The 14093-nt window shown below is 37.5% G+C and overlaps 1 protein-coding gene across 3 annotated transcripts; it reads right to left on the reverse strand.

Annotated features, from left to right (window-relative positions):
- Nucleotides 1–1553: 1553 nt before the first annotated feature.
- Nucleotides 1554–13186, reverse strand: CDK1 (cyclin dependent kinase 1). Of its 3 annotated transcripts, none has more exons than XM_059662629.1 (8): nucleotides 13074–13186; nucleotides 10962–11023; nucleotides 7899–8055; nucleotides 7136–7259; nucleotides 5813–5983; nucleotides 4123–4286; nucleotides 3872–4013; nucleotides 1554–1906 (listed from the first exon to the last, which is right to left on the reverse strand). In XM_059662629.1, the coding sequence occupies exons 2-8, from the start codon at nucleotides 10996–10998 to the stop codon at nucleotides 1808–1810; spliced, it is 894 nt and encodes a 297-aa protein (XP_059518612.1). In that variant the 5' UTR covers nucleotides 10999–11023; nucleotides 13074–13186; the 3' UTR covers nucleotides 1554–1807. The 3 variants fall into 3 exon arrangements, with proteins under 3 accessions (XP_059518612.1, XP_059518613.1, XP_059518614.1); XM_059662630.1 differs by having other exon boundaries at nucleotides 13060–13176; XM_059662631.1 differs by having other exon boundaries at nucleotides 13112–13164.
- Nucleotides 13187–14093: the final 907 nt, after the last annotated feature.

Here is a 14093-nt window from a genome sequence, read left to right on the forward strand (position 1 = left end):
TTGAAAATTCCTGGAATACACATTTCCTAATTTTCAATTTCAAAATTGTTCAGATAGAAGCAGTGTTAGTCCCAGGTGTTTCTAGTGCATAACAGATTTAAAACCTACTGGTGCAGAGACAAGCTCCATTTTAACATTAATCAGAAGCACCATAGTACAAGCCAATTTAAAAGTATGCATGAGGATCCAGTTCAGTAGTTTTCACCCTCACTGAAGCTGACATAAACACTTTACACAGATGTGTGCAGGAAAAGTAGGTCCCTCATTATAGCAATTGATGAGTGGTCTATCATCTCATTGCCTTGATCCACCAAGTAGATTCTAAATTGATGAATTACTGACTTTTCAAATTAAACTCCATGAAGCAATAGTGAGGTTCTGTGCTGCTTCTACTAAATCCACAAGGCCCCACACATTGGTGACAACCATATATCTGTATATTACTGAATCAGAAGTACCAAGACTTACTTATATCAGATATGCTGATAGTGTGACCTTTCATTTACCAAATTCCCACCATAAATTCTTAATAACTCTCCACAGTATGACCCCAAATGACTTCCATCTCCAAGGCTCTGCATTCTTACTGCAGGCTAGCTTCCACCAAACCTCTTATAAGTCCCACTGCCAAAGAAAGTGACCCATACGCTTTCTCATACAGAATGGAAAAATTCCAAGGCAATCTAGATTATAGATCACCCATTACATATCCAATCAATTGGGTGACAGGATCGATAACACAGGAATGCCTGTCCTAGCCATAGGTAACCAGGAGGAAAAATAGAGGATATATGGTCAAATGATAGATGTCCACTAAAATTGATAAAACTATTTTTATAGACATTTCTCTTGGCTATAACAATTTAAATTAGGCTCTTCATAAGTAAGAATCATAATGAGCAGCATTATTAAACAATTTAATTCCACAATTTAGTGATTTTAGCTAAATACGTGAACCTTCTAAGGCTACTAATAAAAACTTTATTTGCAAATGTTGACATAGTGTTTAAGTCAGAATTGAAAGCAACGATAAGCAACTCCTTCGCATAGTTACTACCTCTGACCAAGGAATAATAAGAATTCACTCGGACAAATATCTTCCATAACCTACCTAAAATCAGGATAGTTAATAAATTCTCTAAATTGTTCTTTTCTACTGTGGTCAGTCCTTGATCTTTAGCTGTAAAATTTAGTAAACTTTGGCATACTCTAATGCTAATATTTTAAGTTACCGAAAACCTCTATAAATTTAGCATTATTCCTCAAATCTGGGCAGTTTTCTCATTCTGAATGCTTAAATGTTTAGATCACAAATTGAAATGCCAGTAGAAAAACATTCATCTTTAGGCAGGTTGTACAGTTAACACATGGCAAGAAACTAACAAGAAAATTTAAACATCTAGAACATACAAATACTTGAAAGCATTAGGAAGTCTGAACTTAATTGGTACACTTTGCTAAATTGTAGCAGTTCCAATTACAGGAAAACCGGACTGATATAAGGTTTAATGATTTAAGCTATCTCAAATTTTTCCCAATTCCTGACACCAATATTAGATTTATACAGAAGTTTTATTATAGTAAGAAATACCTGTTACAGTGAGATCTGCAAACATATACAGAATTATATTTAAATTCATATAGAATAATATTTACATTTTTAAGTTACAACTTTGAAGTTAGAAGATGAAGGATAGCTTAAGTTTTACAACAAAGAAGACAAAAATACACAAGACAAAAATAGAGTTGACAGTAAAAATATAACTATCTGTTCTTGATACAACATGTGGAAACTCTTGTCAGAAAGCTACATCTTCTTAATCTGATTGTCCAAATCACTAAAATATGGATGAATCAGTGCCATTTTGCCAGAAATTCGTTTGGCAGGATCATATACTAACATTTTCTGGAGGGGAAAGATAAAAAGGAAAAAGGTTTTTATTTAAAAAATGAACCATTAAAAAAAAAACAAACAAAAAAAAACCTCCATAAAGCCTAAACTCTCTAATAAGCCAGTAAGCCATAAACTAATTTTAATGAAAATCTATAGATGAACATTGTCATTAGTTTAATACTAAATTACATAAGTATCTCATCCACTGTACTTTACCCTCTAGCTCTAGAATAACCTATTTTTTAAATTATAGGTATTTTGATAACCTCTTTTTGCTATAAATTATTGTTTAAGACACTAGCATTCAAAAATAGCTTTAAAACCAAAACATACATTTAACAAAGATATCTAGTTAATTATATTTACTTTGAGAAATAGCCGTCTGAGTTATTTACAACTTTCCTGAAATGGTGGCAACTATAGTGGTTTCTGATGTAGCTTCCAACAAGTTCCAAGTAAAAACAAAACCCAATTCAATATGTTACAAATATAGTTAAAATGAGTCTTTAAATGAATCAGTCAATCTCATATTAATTTATACATCACCAGAAAAAGAGGAATAAAGTTAAATATTGACCTTAAATTTTATCTTCTTTTATTTTTTATTTATTTTTATTTTTTAAAAATATATTTTATTGATTTTTTACAGAGAGGAAGGGAGAGAGATAGAGAGTTAGAAACATCGATGAGAGAGAAACATCGATCAGCTGCCTCCTGCACACTCCCCACTGGGGATGTGCCCGCAACCCAGGTACATGCCCTTGACCGGAATTGAACCTAGGACCTTTCAGTCCGCAAGCCGACGCTCTATCCACTGAGCCATACCGGTTTCGGCAATTTTATCTTCTTATTTTTGACTTAGAGCAATGGTTCTCAACTGGGTGAGACTGCCCTTCAGGGGAGACTTGGCAATGTCTGGAGGCACTTTGGATTGTAGCCACTGGGTGGAAATTATGTCCATGCACAGGACAGCCTCCAGCAACAAAGGACCAGTGGCTAGACTAAAGCCCTCTGACTTACAGTATTTAATTTTTGTTTTCTTCATTGAAGTGAAATTCTTTGTATTAAAAAATTACAGAAGTTAAAAAGGTAGACTGGGCCCAGAATATGGGAAGCCTTTTACCTCAAATCAGCACTATTATACACAACATGTTGAACAGCAGGTAAAAGTCTTTGGACTTCACTGCAAACAATTGGGAAATCGAAGCTGAATTTGGTGGAATAATGATTTATAAAGTGTGAAAGGTGCCCAGAAACGAACTAGAAGATATATATGATGACATAGCAATAGATTACTTTGCTTAGTAAACTGCCAAAGCATTATTTTTTTCTAGAATCAAGTTAGCAGAGATTTATTATTACTTCCTCCTGAAAGCTCAATAAATACTGTTCTAAAACAAACTTCCTGAAACAGGCCTAGGACATTTTATTTTTTTTGTCCTACTACTGTTTTTGTTTTGTTTTTCTTAAGAAAACAACTATTAGTTAGGAATGGCAATGTAATAGAAGGGAAACATTTTCAAGAACTACTTCAGTCCTTCTTCTAATGTTTCTGATGTGGAAATAAGGCACAAAGTAAGAAATGGGAGTTCATGCAGTAGAAGGTTTTACTAACTAAAAAATGAAGCAACAAAGGAAACAACTTTGACTTGGATAAACTAAAAAGTAGTATATAATGAGACAAAGCTGTAAAGGAATGCTACTACAAATCAGCAACTTAAATAAGAATAAAGGTGTTATTAACCCTGACCTTCCCTTCCCTTGATCTGAAGCTATTAGATCAAGAAAAACAAAAACGAAAAATAATGAAAACAACTAATTCATTTAATTCTCAAAGAAAATATCATACTAATTCTCCTCTCAAAATTACTAGGATTTCTTGGTATCTGAAATGGAGCTAGTAATACAATAAACATAACAGACATAATAGCTATTTGCCTAAGAATCATCAATGACAGTATAAAGGGCACTCCTTACCGAGAGAAGATCCAAGCCATCGTCATCCAAGTTTTTGACATGGGATGATAGGCTTCCTGGTTTCCACTTGGGGAATGTATTCTTATAGTCCTGTAAAGACTCCACGTCCGGCCACACATCATTGTTGGGGGTACCCAAAGCTCTAAAAGCCATAGTAAAACAAAAAGTTATTAAAGTATAAATATGATCTTATTTATATTATGTTGCCTTTAAAGTTCTTAACAGCTTAAATTAAAAAAAAAAAAAAATACCTGAAAATTCTGAAGAGTTGGTCAATTTCCGAATCCCCATGGAAGAGTGGTTTCTTAGTTGCTAATTCTGCAAATATGGTGCCTATACTCCAAATGTCAACTGGAGTCGAATAGCGAGCTGACCCCAGCAACACTTCTGGAGATCTATACCAAAGTGTGACCACCTATTACAAAGCAAACTTTCACAATGAGTAAATGTGGTGCATTAAATTACCTAAATGTATACATTTATATTTCATTACAACTGTCCTTTAGAAGCCTGTATGATTGCCTGATTACATTGTTTGCATGTACTGCTTACATGCTAAAAACATGAAAAAGTCACATAATAGTTTATTAGTGGACTAGAGCAGATTATTTTAGTATATATAATTTACCCAATGGTAACAATATCACCTTTAACTTAAAAGTCAGTGAGGTCAATGGCATTAGCCATGGGAAAATGATATAATAGGATAAAAATGAGCCAAGACATCCAACAAGATGAGCGCTGCTTTAAGTTTTCATGTGGGGACAGTGTTTGGGCTGAATGGTAGACAACTCCACAGAAGACACTCTTTGCCAATACAGACATGTGACACATAAAAACGTTTCAGTCAAGGACGGGTGGTATATACAACAGTGGTCCCAGAAGATTGTAATGGAGCTAAAAAATTCCTAGAAGTCATAGCTATCCCAATGTCAAAGTGTGACACTATGCTTAAAGAAAATCATCTAGTGTAGTCTACTAAGTGCATAGTGTTTACCAAGTCTACAGTAGTGTACAGTAACATCCAAGGCCTTCACATTTCACTCGCCACTCACTGCCTCACCCAGAACAACTTTCAAACCTGCTAGCTTCCTAAGTGCCTTATACAGGTGAACCATTTTAAAAAATTTTATAGTGTATGTTGCTGTAGCTTCTATGTTTAGACACATATCATTGTGTTACAACTGACTACAATATTCAGTATAGTAACATACTGTACAGATTTGTAGTCTAGCAACAATAGGTTATATCATATAGCCTAAGTATATAGATTATACAATCTAGGTTTGTGTAAGTGCATTGTATGTTTTGCAGTGATAAAATGGCTTGCAGATATATTTCTCAGAACACATCCCAGACATTAAGCAACACATGACTATAATCCTATACTACACAATTCAACATTCCCTTCCCCTTCAGAGATAACAAATGAAATGCCAAGTCATCAATATAACACTGATGAAACATGACTATATTTATACTCCAAAATGTATCTGAAACAGTACCCCTTAAGCAACAAAACCTATCTTTTAACCAATTTGGTTGGGTATCAGAGAGAAGCCAATCAGGAGACGGAAAGAAACCACTTGGTGATTGAATGGGGAAAATCAATATAAAGGATTATTAACAGTAATGGGATTGGAATAATTCAAGACTGACTAGTAAGAAATAATGAAAACCCGTTCCTCCTGCAATGCTTTTCCAGCACCCGCTACTGACAAAGCCTAACATCTCACCAGGAGCAAAGGGAAAATATTCAGTGGTTCCAGTTCCGTTTTTACATAGCATGCAATGAATGGTGAGTGCAGAGCTGCGGCAATAAACTAATATGGCCAAGTGGAAATATTTTTTGAGCACTTCTTTCTTGACGTAAAGAACAAATATAGAAGATAATCCAGCAATCACATATTCAAAAGCACCAAAACACATGATTCTCCATACCTCATGTGTATATACTCTAATAGGTATTCCAAAAGCTCTGGCAAGGCCAAAATCAGCCAGTTTAATTGTTCCTTTGTCATCAATCAATAGATTTTGAGGTTTTAAATCTCTGTGTAGAACTCTTCTAGAGTGACAAAACACAATCCCTTGTAGGATTTGGTACAAATAACTCTGGAAGAAGAAAATATGTTAGAAGCTTAACTGCATAGCACGTAATGATTTTCTAAATAACCTTGGTGAGTTTGTTTCAAAGAAAGAAGAAGTCATAATACAGGGAAATAATTTAACTACCAAAAAGCTTTTAGGGCTTCTGAGATGAACAAGAAGCATTTATATACAATATATCATGCTTGTACACTGATAACAATTCTATTTCTATCTTGAATAAATCTTGTCTTTTTCACTTCTATCTTTTATATTTACATACTTATTTCCTCTTTGGAGACATTGGTCAGATTCCAAAAGAAATGACAACGAGAATATTATAATTATGTTTAAATAGACACAATGATCAGAAAAAATGGTTTAGTAGTTCAGAGTTGTTTTATAAGACAACTGGAAGAATGCTTGCTCAAGCTGGTGTAAGGATAAAACACTTTCACTTTATACACGTTATCACTTTTAAACAATTGCGTATATATTTATAGTTTAACAGTATGTAATGTCCACAATAGTTAATCAAAACATATTCAAAATTAGAAAAAATAAAACCACCTGCCCCAGGTGTTTGCTACTTGGTTTTACACGTTTACCAGAATACACTAGGCCAGTGGTTCTCAACCTTCCTAATGCCGCGACCCTTTAATACAGTTCCTCATGTTGTGGTGACCCCCAACCATAACATTATTTTCATTGCTACTTCGTAACTGTAATGTTGCTACTGTAAACAATATGTGATTATATATGTGCTTTCCGATGGTCTTAGGCGACCCCTGTGAAAGGGGTCGCGACCCACAGGTTGAGAACCCCTGCATTAGGGCAACCCGTTCAGGTCCCCTTCTTGCAGCAGGGAGCTTTTCGATAACAAAACTTGGCTTTCCAAGACCAGAATATCCTAGTTTTCAACAACACATAGTTATTAGTTTTATGTTCTCTCAGACACAACTTTTCATTTTATAATTAGAAGAATCATCTAGAGTAAAAATGGTTCCCATTAACAATCTAATCTCTGGACTGTGGAAAGAAAATGAAATACTCTTTTCTTCCTCAATCTACTTTCTAACACTTTTCCCAAGCTACTCCCACACAACACAGGCGAAATACAGAGCAGACCCTTTACATTCACAGTGAATGAACAGTAATAAAATTAGGCAAGCGTCTTACCTTAACAAGTGCAGAATCCATGAACTGACCAGGAGGGATAGAGTCCAAGTATTTCTTCAGATCCATGGAAAGATATTCAAAGATGAGATATAACCTGGAATCTTGCATGAGCACATCTTGAAGACTAAAAAATAAAACAATTATATGAAAAAACTGATAAACAGTTTTGACCGTTCCAAAATGACACTTTGACCATTCCAAAATGACATTTCTAAGCTGACTGCTTGTTCAGAGCTTGTCTTTCCATTAAGGTAAATTACGGAAATAAATTTAAAGTAGTATCTGACCTTAATTATTGCTCACTATATCCAGTCCCCCCAAATTCAGCTAAATACTAACTTGGACCTTTAGAAAGACAACCCACCCCAAAACACCAGCCCACATATTTAAAAAGGAAGAAAGAAACTTTTCTTTTTCATCAAACCTAGCTGCCTGTCTTAGGACTCCGATTAAGGGATCTTTAAGGATCAGAGCTGAGTGAGAGTTGACAAAGCTCAGTGAAAAGGTCTTCCTTTTCTCCCACAGCCAGTTTACCTTGATCTTTCAGCCCCAAATACTAATCTCTATGACCCAGCTCCTCTCACTCTGTGCCTGCTTTAACAGCCTGTTTTTCCTACCTCAGCATTCTCAATGAACAAAAATAGTAGGGTTCTGTTCCACTCAGCAAGGTTACACAAAAATTAAGCAAATGTAAATATTTCCACATTGAAATGCACGTTTTAAATACTATGCGGAAAATGGTTTAAGTCCAGATATACCATACCTGACTATATTTGGATGGCGAAGTTCTTTTAATAGAGAAATTTCCCGAATTGCCGTACTAGGAACCCCTTCCTCTTCACTTTCTAGTCTGATTTTCTTCATGGCTACTATTTGACCTGTAGTTTTGTGTCTACCCTTATACACAACTCCATAGGTACCTGAAATAGACAAAGCAAATATCTGCTATGGGATACCCCTCCGTGAAATAAGCAAGATTTTGAAAATGATTGAGTCCCATAAGGTGTCACATGATAGAAAAGGCTGCTGTGTCCAGATAGGAAGTATCTTACTCATAATTATACCCTTATCACTTACAAAAAGAAATTGAGGATAGCTGCAACCTACTGCATCTACAATTGAAAAATAGAATTCATGTAGTCATCACAATTTTTCCATACCTTTAAATTACTAGTAATTTTCCAGCACATGTTAGAGCAGAAAATGTATACTTTGCAAACTGAAATTTATCTCTTATATCCTACCCCCAATAACATAGGCATAAAATACAATGTAAAGATTTGGGCTCAGGAAATATTACTAACAGGAGTCATTGTGACACTTTCAGAAAACTCTGTAAAAGGTTCTCTATGAATTTCAAATAGTCAATAATCCTCATCCAGAAAAGAATGTTCTTCAAACAGAACCCACATAAATTGGATTCTAGTAGCAGATTATTTTGTATAAGCTATATCATTTGTCCTTGAAGAGTTTAGAATGTCATACCAACACTCATATATGAAACTTAAGATATTCGGGTGGCTCAAGTGGTTAGAGCATGGGCTCTCAGACAGAAGGGTTGAGGGCTCATTTACTGGTCAAGAGTAAGTGCTTGGGTTGCAGGTTTGATCCCTGGGATCTAGGTACACACAGGAGGCAACCAGGCAATGTCACATTGATGTCTCGATGTCTCTCTCTTTCTCTACTCTCCCTCCCTTCCACTCTCTCTAAAAAAGATCAATGGAAAAATATCCTCCGGCCCAGCCAGTATGGCTCAGAGGTTAAGAGTTGACCTATGAACCAGGAGGTGCCAGTTCAATCCCCAGTCAGGGCACATGGCCAGGGTTTCAGGCTCAATCCCCAGTAGAGGGCATGCAGGAAGCAGCTGATCAATGATTCTCACCATTGACGTTTCTCTCTCTCCCTCTCCCTTCCTCTCTGAAATCAATAAAAATATATTTTAAAAAATATCCTTGGGTGAGGATTAACAAAAACGAAACAAACCAACCTTAAGATATTCTTTTGGGGGAGAGAGGAAGAGCCAAAGGGGCATTTTTATCCCCCTTTATACCATATAGAGCAGTGGTTCTCAACCTTCTGGCCCTTTAAATACAGTTCCTCATGTTGTGACCCAACCATAAAATTATTTTTGTTGCTACTTCATAACTGTAATGTTGCTACTGTTATGAATCATAATGTAAATATCTGATATGCAGGATGGTCTTAGGCGACCCTTGTGAAAGGGTCGTTCGACCGCCTAAGGGATCATAACACACAGGTTAGGAACCGCTGATACAGATAAACATTCTTTAAAAACCTCTAATGAAATTACTATAGATAGGGAATGATATATATTACTGGTTTTAAAGCAGCTTAAATATGTACACATGACAGATCATTTTAACCTAGGGTAACTAAATAAAAAGTTTCTTTAAATTAGTTTAATAGTGAATTATCTAAACCAGTTCAGACAATTTAGGTAAACATATTTATTGTCTTAAAAATAATTTTAGGCGACTAAAAGTATATTATGTAACTGAACATAATTCTACTGACCCAACTTCTCCCAACATATATATAAGAAGTCAATAATCAATACTTATCAAAATATTGTTTTAATTAGAATATTGTTTAGTAGTAGAATATAAGATTATTGGGCAGGGAGGTTGTCAGGGCACTCATCAGAATAATTTCAATTCTCTTGAAATGTGAACTTTTTCTTTATTTTTGTGTTTAAGTTATTATATAAAGAACATATCTATGCCCTAACCCAGTGATGGCGAACCTATGACACGCGTGTCAGAGGTGACACGCATACTCATTTTTTTGGTTGATTTTTCTTTGTTAAATCAAAGAAATTTATATATTTAAATATATAAAATAAATATCAAAAATATGTCTTTGTTTTACTATGGTTGCAAATATCAAAAAATTTCTATATGTGACACGGCACCTGAGTTAAGTTAGGGTTTTTCAAAATGCTGACACGCCAAGCTCAAAAGCTTCACCATCACTACCCTAACCGGTTTGTCTCAGTGGATAGAGCATCAGCCTGTGGACTCAAGGGTCCCAGGTTCAATTCCGGTCAAGGGCATGTACCTTGGTTGCGGGTACATCCCCAGTAGGGAGTGTGCAGGAGACAGCTGATCAATGTGTCTCTCTCATTGATGTTTCTAACTCTCTATCCCTCTCCCTTCCTCTCTGTAACAAATCAATAAAATATATATATATATAAAAAAGAACATATCTATAATAATAAAAGTGTAATATGCTAATTAGACTGGACAGCTGAACCACCTTCCAGATATCCTTCTGGACGAAGCTGGGGCTGTGAGGGCCGAGCCCTTTGCACAAATTTCGTGCATTGGGCCTCTAGTATATATGTCTTAATGCACATTAGTACAGGCAGTCCTCGGGTTACATCAGACTCAATATACATCGGTTCGTGGTTACCATGGTTACGTTGCCATCTCCCAATTATTTATTAAAAAAAAAGTTCCATCATTTTGACATATGTACATATGTGCTTTATGGTTTTTATTATTTATTTACCACAAATACAGGTCAGGCATTGTTATCTTTCTTTAAAATCTTTTTTTTACTGTTTCACTTCATTACTGCTGTGTATGTGCTCCATGTAGGTGATGTAGGTGCATATGTAGGCGGGTTCCTTACGGCAAAAATCGATTTAAGTTGCGCCGAAGGGAAAGGATCTCCGACATAACCCAAGGACCTGCTGTAGTGAAAAATACTTTAAAGGTTGGATTGTAATAAATATTTACATGTCTTTATGTCACAGAAGTTATTGCATCAAGTCATTTAAAACTTTTACGTGAAAAGCACTCACCTTCTCCAATTTTCTCTATTTTGGTATAGTCATCCATAGTCAATTAATAGTTATGGCAGATGCTAAAATGAGAGGAAAAAATCATTTGATTATATGCCACTAGTTCAAATGGTGGTTTTTAAGTTATTAATGAGATACTATATTAAAGCATTTTCCACAGTGCCTGATGCAATATTAATTTTCCACAAATATTAGTTATTGTATTAAAGCAATATTTGTAAGGGAAACAACTCCTGCAATAAAACATTCCCACAATTTCTTAGCTCCTTCAATGCTGGAAATATTTGTATATCTTATACCAGTGATTTAGCTTCTTCTAATCAAATAAAACTTCAAATTCACACATCAATTTATCTCTCCTTCCCAAACAGAAACCAGAAGTATGTTTTCTTATGGAACACTTCTAAGGAGCACCATTGTGTGCCATTATACTCAGGTATTTCAACAAATAATGTTATTTGACTGAATTTTTACTGCTTTGTGGTTTTATGAAGATAATTTGAAGACATGAGTAGGGACCTAAAATGTGCTCACACTGCTCATTCATTAGAAAAATTGTTAAAAGCTTAAGTGTTTAAATTGCTCAAGTGAGCTTTCATCTTTCTCCTGTTTTCAGCAGTCACATACAGCAACATGATTAAGACACTTTCAAGGCAATTTTGAAAGAAGGAAATATCACTTAGCACCCTAAAGGAAAAGTTGCAATTCCACAGGTAATTATACTGTATAGAATCTTCTTAAGAACAAAGTAAAAAACCAAACCTATACTTGAATCACAAAGAATGGTTTAAAAAAAAAAAAAAAAAAGCTGAAATGCTGCTGACAACCACTCAAGGCTGCCTCAGCAACTTTGCCAATGAAACTTCAGAAAATTAAGGTAATTATGCTTTGGGCTTCTAACACACCCACCACTGATAAGATTACATGTAAGTCACCGAGTAACTGCCCCTTACGTCCTATTTCTCACATTTATCTTCAACATCATTCCGGAAATAAGTAGAGAGAAGTCATCTTTTTAAGTCAGTTTTTTTAAAATCAGCAAAACTGGACTACACTGGCCATCCGGGCCAATCTTAAAAATGTTTAATTTTACGAAATGGGCGACTAAGATAGTCGGCCTTTCTTCAATATCCAGATGCAATGCCTAATGCACATTTGCTGAGCTCGCTTCGAACACACTGCTTAAAAACGAACTCGGTTTCAAAGTTGCACGCCGTTCCTCCGCTTTCCGGTTGTAACATTTCAAAAATAAAGGATGAGCCAGCTCGGGCCCTTTGAGTGCCTCCTAGGGCTCCGCGCTCGTAGCTGCAGCGCGTGCGCCACCCATGGCTCCCCCACCCTCCAGACTCCCAAGTCTTTAAAAGAATGTCGTGCAACATTAGTATTAAATAAAGAATGAGTATGAAATGAAGGTTATTAAAAACCCACATAGGCACCTATCTGTCGGCATTTCTTAGCTTATCACTTTTTGCTAATCCCAGAGTTTATAACATCACCACCATGCATCCAATAAAAACGAAGAAACACAAGTTCCCCTGGCTGTGTGCCTTGGCTAAACGCTGTTCAAAGCTGTAGGTGGGCAAGGCCATACGGGCACAGGGGCAAGTCAGAGAAGGCCCGGTTAGTTCACCGGGGCGGCTTCCCGGGAGGCCTGGGTGCGAGGCCTGGCGTGGGTGCTGGCCCAGGTGGGTCTTGCTTTCATCTCCCCGGAGCAGAGCGCCAGGCCCCAGGGCCGACCTGGCACTGCACCGGGCAAACCCTCCGCGCGGTCGAGACTAACAAAGCACGGGCTCCGCATCCAACCGTGACCCGAAAGCCTCCGTAACCAGGTGAGCGGCCTCCTCCTGGCAACAGCCGCCCGCGACGCGAGAGGGCGGCCGCTCGGGTGCCAGGGGCAGCGCCTGCCCTCCCCGGGGTAGCCCGCCCGCGCAGAGCTCCCCCAGGGGCCCCAGATGTAGGCCACCGCCCAGCCGCCCCGCCGGGCCCCACGCAGACCCCAGCTGCCCGGCCAGCCTCCGGATGACCACCCGATTCCTCCAAGCTCCCCCTCTGAGTACCCCGAATCGACCCCTGTGAGCCCCACAGGCATGACCCTGACCCCGGCCACTCTACCCGACAAGCGACCCCGCAGCGAAAGCGGCGGCGGCTACCACGGCGGCGTCACTTTGTCCTTAACTTCCCAGGTCCAGCTCTGAAGCTAAGTGCGAGCAGTTTCAAACTCACCGCGCTAAAGGGTCCCGCATCCACCAATCAGGTGGCCCGTAGACTTTCAAAGCAGCCAATCAGAGCCCAGTCACGCTAGGGCTGGGCTTCCCCGGTGGCTGGAGCGCGAAAGGAAAGGAAAACGGCGGCTGCAGAAAAAACAGCAGGGCGGGCGCCAAGTGAGTCTGCGCGCAAGCTCTGTCTTTCTTCCCGTGGGAGCATCGTCCCACTGTTTCTAGGCACCAGAAACTGTTCTTTCTGTTTGTTGGTTTTTTCACCTGCCAATATTAGCACAATTAAAACTTAGTATACACAAATAGCTCATCGCAAAAGTGATACTGCACTTGCATCCAGATTCCATTCCTTTCACTTTTAATCCTTAAAGCCTCCTGTATATTGATGTTTTTCTAAATAGATGACTTTCAGGCTGGGCCAAAGGAAGATAATGGAATTTAAAAAAAACCCTATATACATAATACATAGACACAAACGACAGTGTGATGGTAGCCAGGGGGGAAGGAGGGGAGAGGTTAGGTGGAGGTGGGCAAAGGCCAGGGAAATGAGGATGGAAAGAGACTCTCCCTCTCCCTCTCCCTTCCTCTCTGAAATCAATACAAATATATTTTTTAAAATATCCTTGGGTGAGGATTAACAAAAACAGAACAAACCAACCTTAAGATATTCTGTTGGGGGAGAGGGGAAGAGCCAAAGAGATATTTTTACCCCCATTTATACCATATAGATAAAAACATTCTCTAAAAACCTCTAATGAAATTACTACAGATAGGGAATGAATGATTATATATTATTGGTTTTAAAGCAGCTTAAATATGTACAAATGACAGATCATTTTAACCTAGGGTAACTAGATAAAAAGTTTTTTTAAATTAGTTTAATAGTGAATTATCTAAACCAGTTCAGACAATTTAG

The sequence above is a fragment of the Myotis daubentonii genome, chromosome 13 (genome assembly GCF_963259705.1).
Source record: "Myotis daubentonii chromosome 13, mMyoDau2.1, whole genome shotgun sequence".
Taxonomy (NCBI): domain Eukaryota; kingdom Metazoa; phylum Chordata; class Mammalia; order Chiroptera; family Vespertilionidae; genus Myotis; species Myotis daubentonii.

Bases quoted from the DNA above. Each gene is read 5' to 3' on its own strand.
- CDK1 (XM_059662629.1), bottom strand. From the start codon at position 10,998: ATGGATGACTATACCAAAATAGAGAAAATTGGAGAAG. The intron at 7,260-7,898 runs GTATGGTATATC...TTTATTTTTTAG, and splicing joins CGCCATCCAAATATAGTCAG to TCTTCAAGATGTGCTCATGC. The intron at 5,984-7,135 runs GTAAGACGCTTG...TTCTTCTTCCAG, and splicing joins TGGATTCTGCACTTGTTAAG to AGTTATTTGTACCAAATCCT.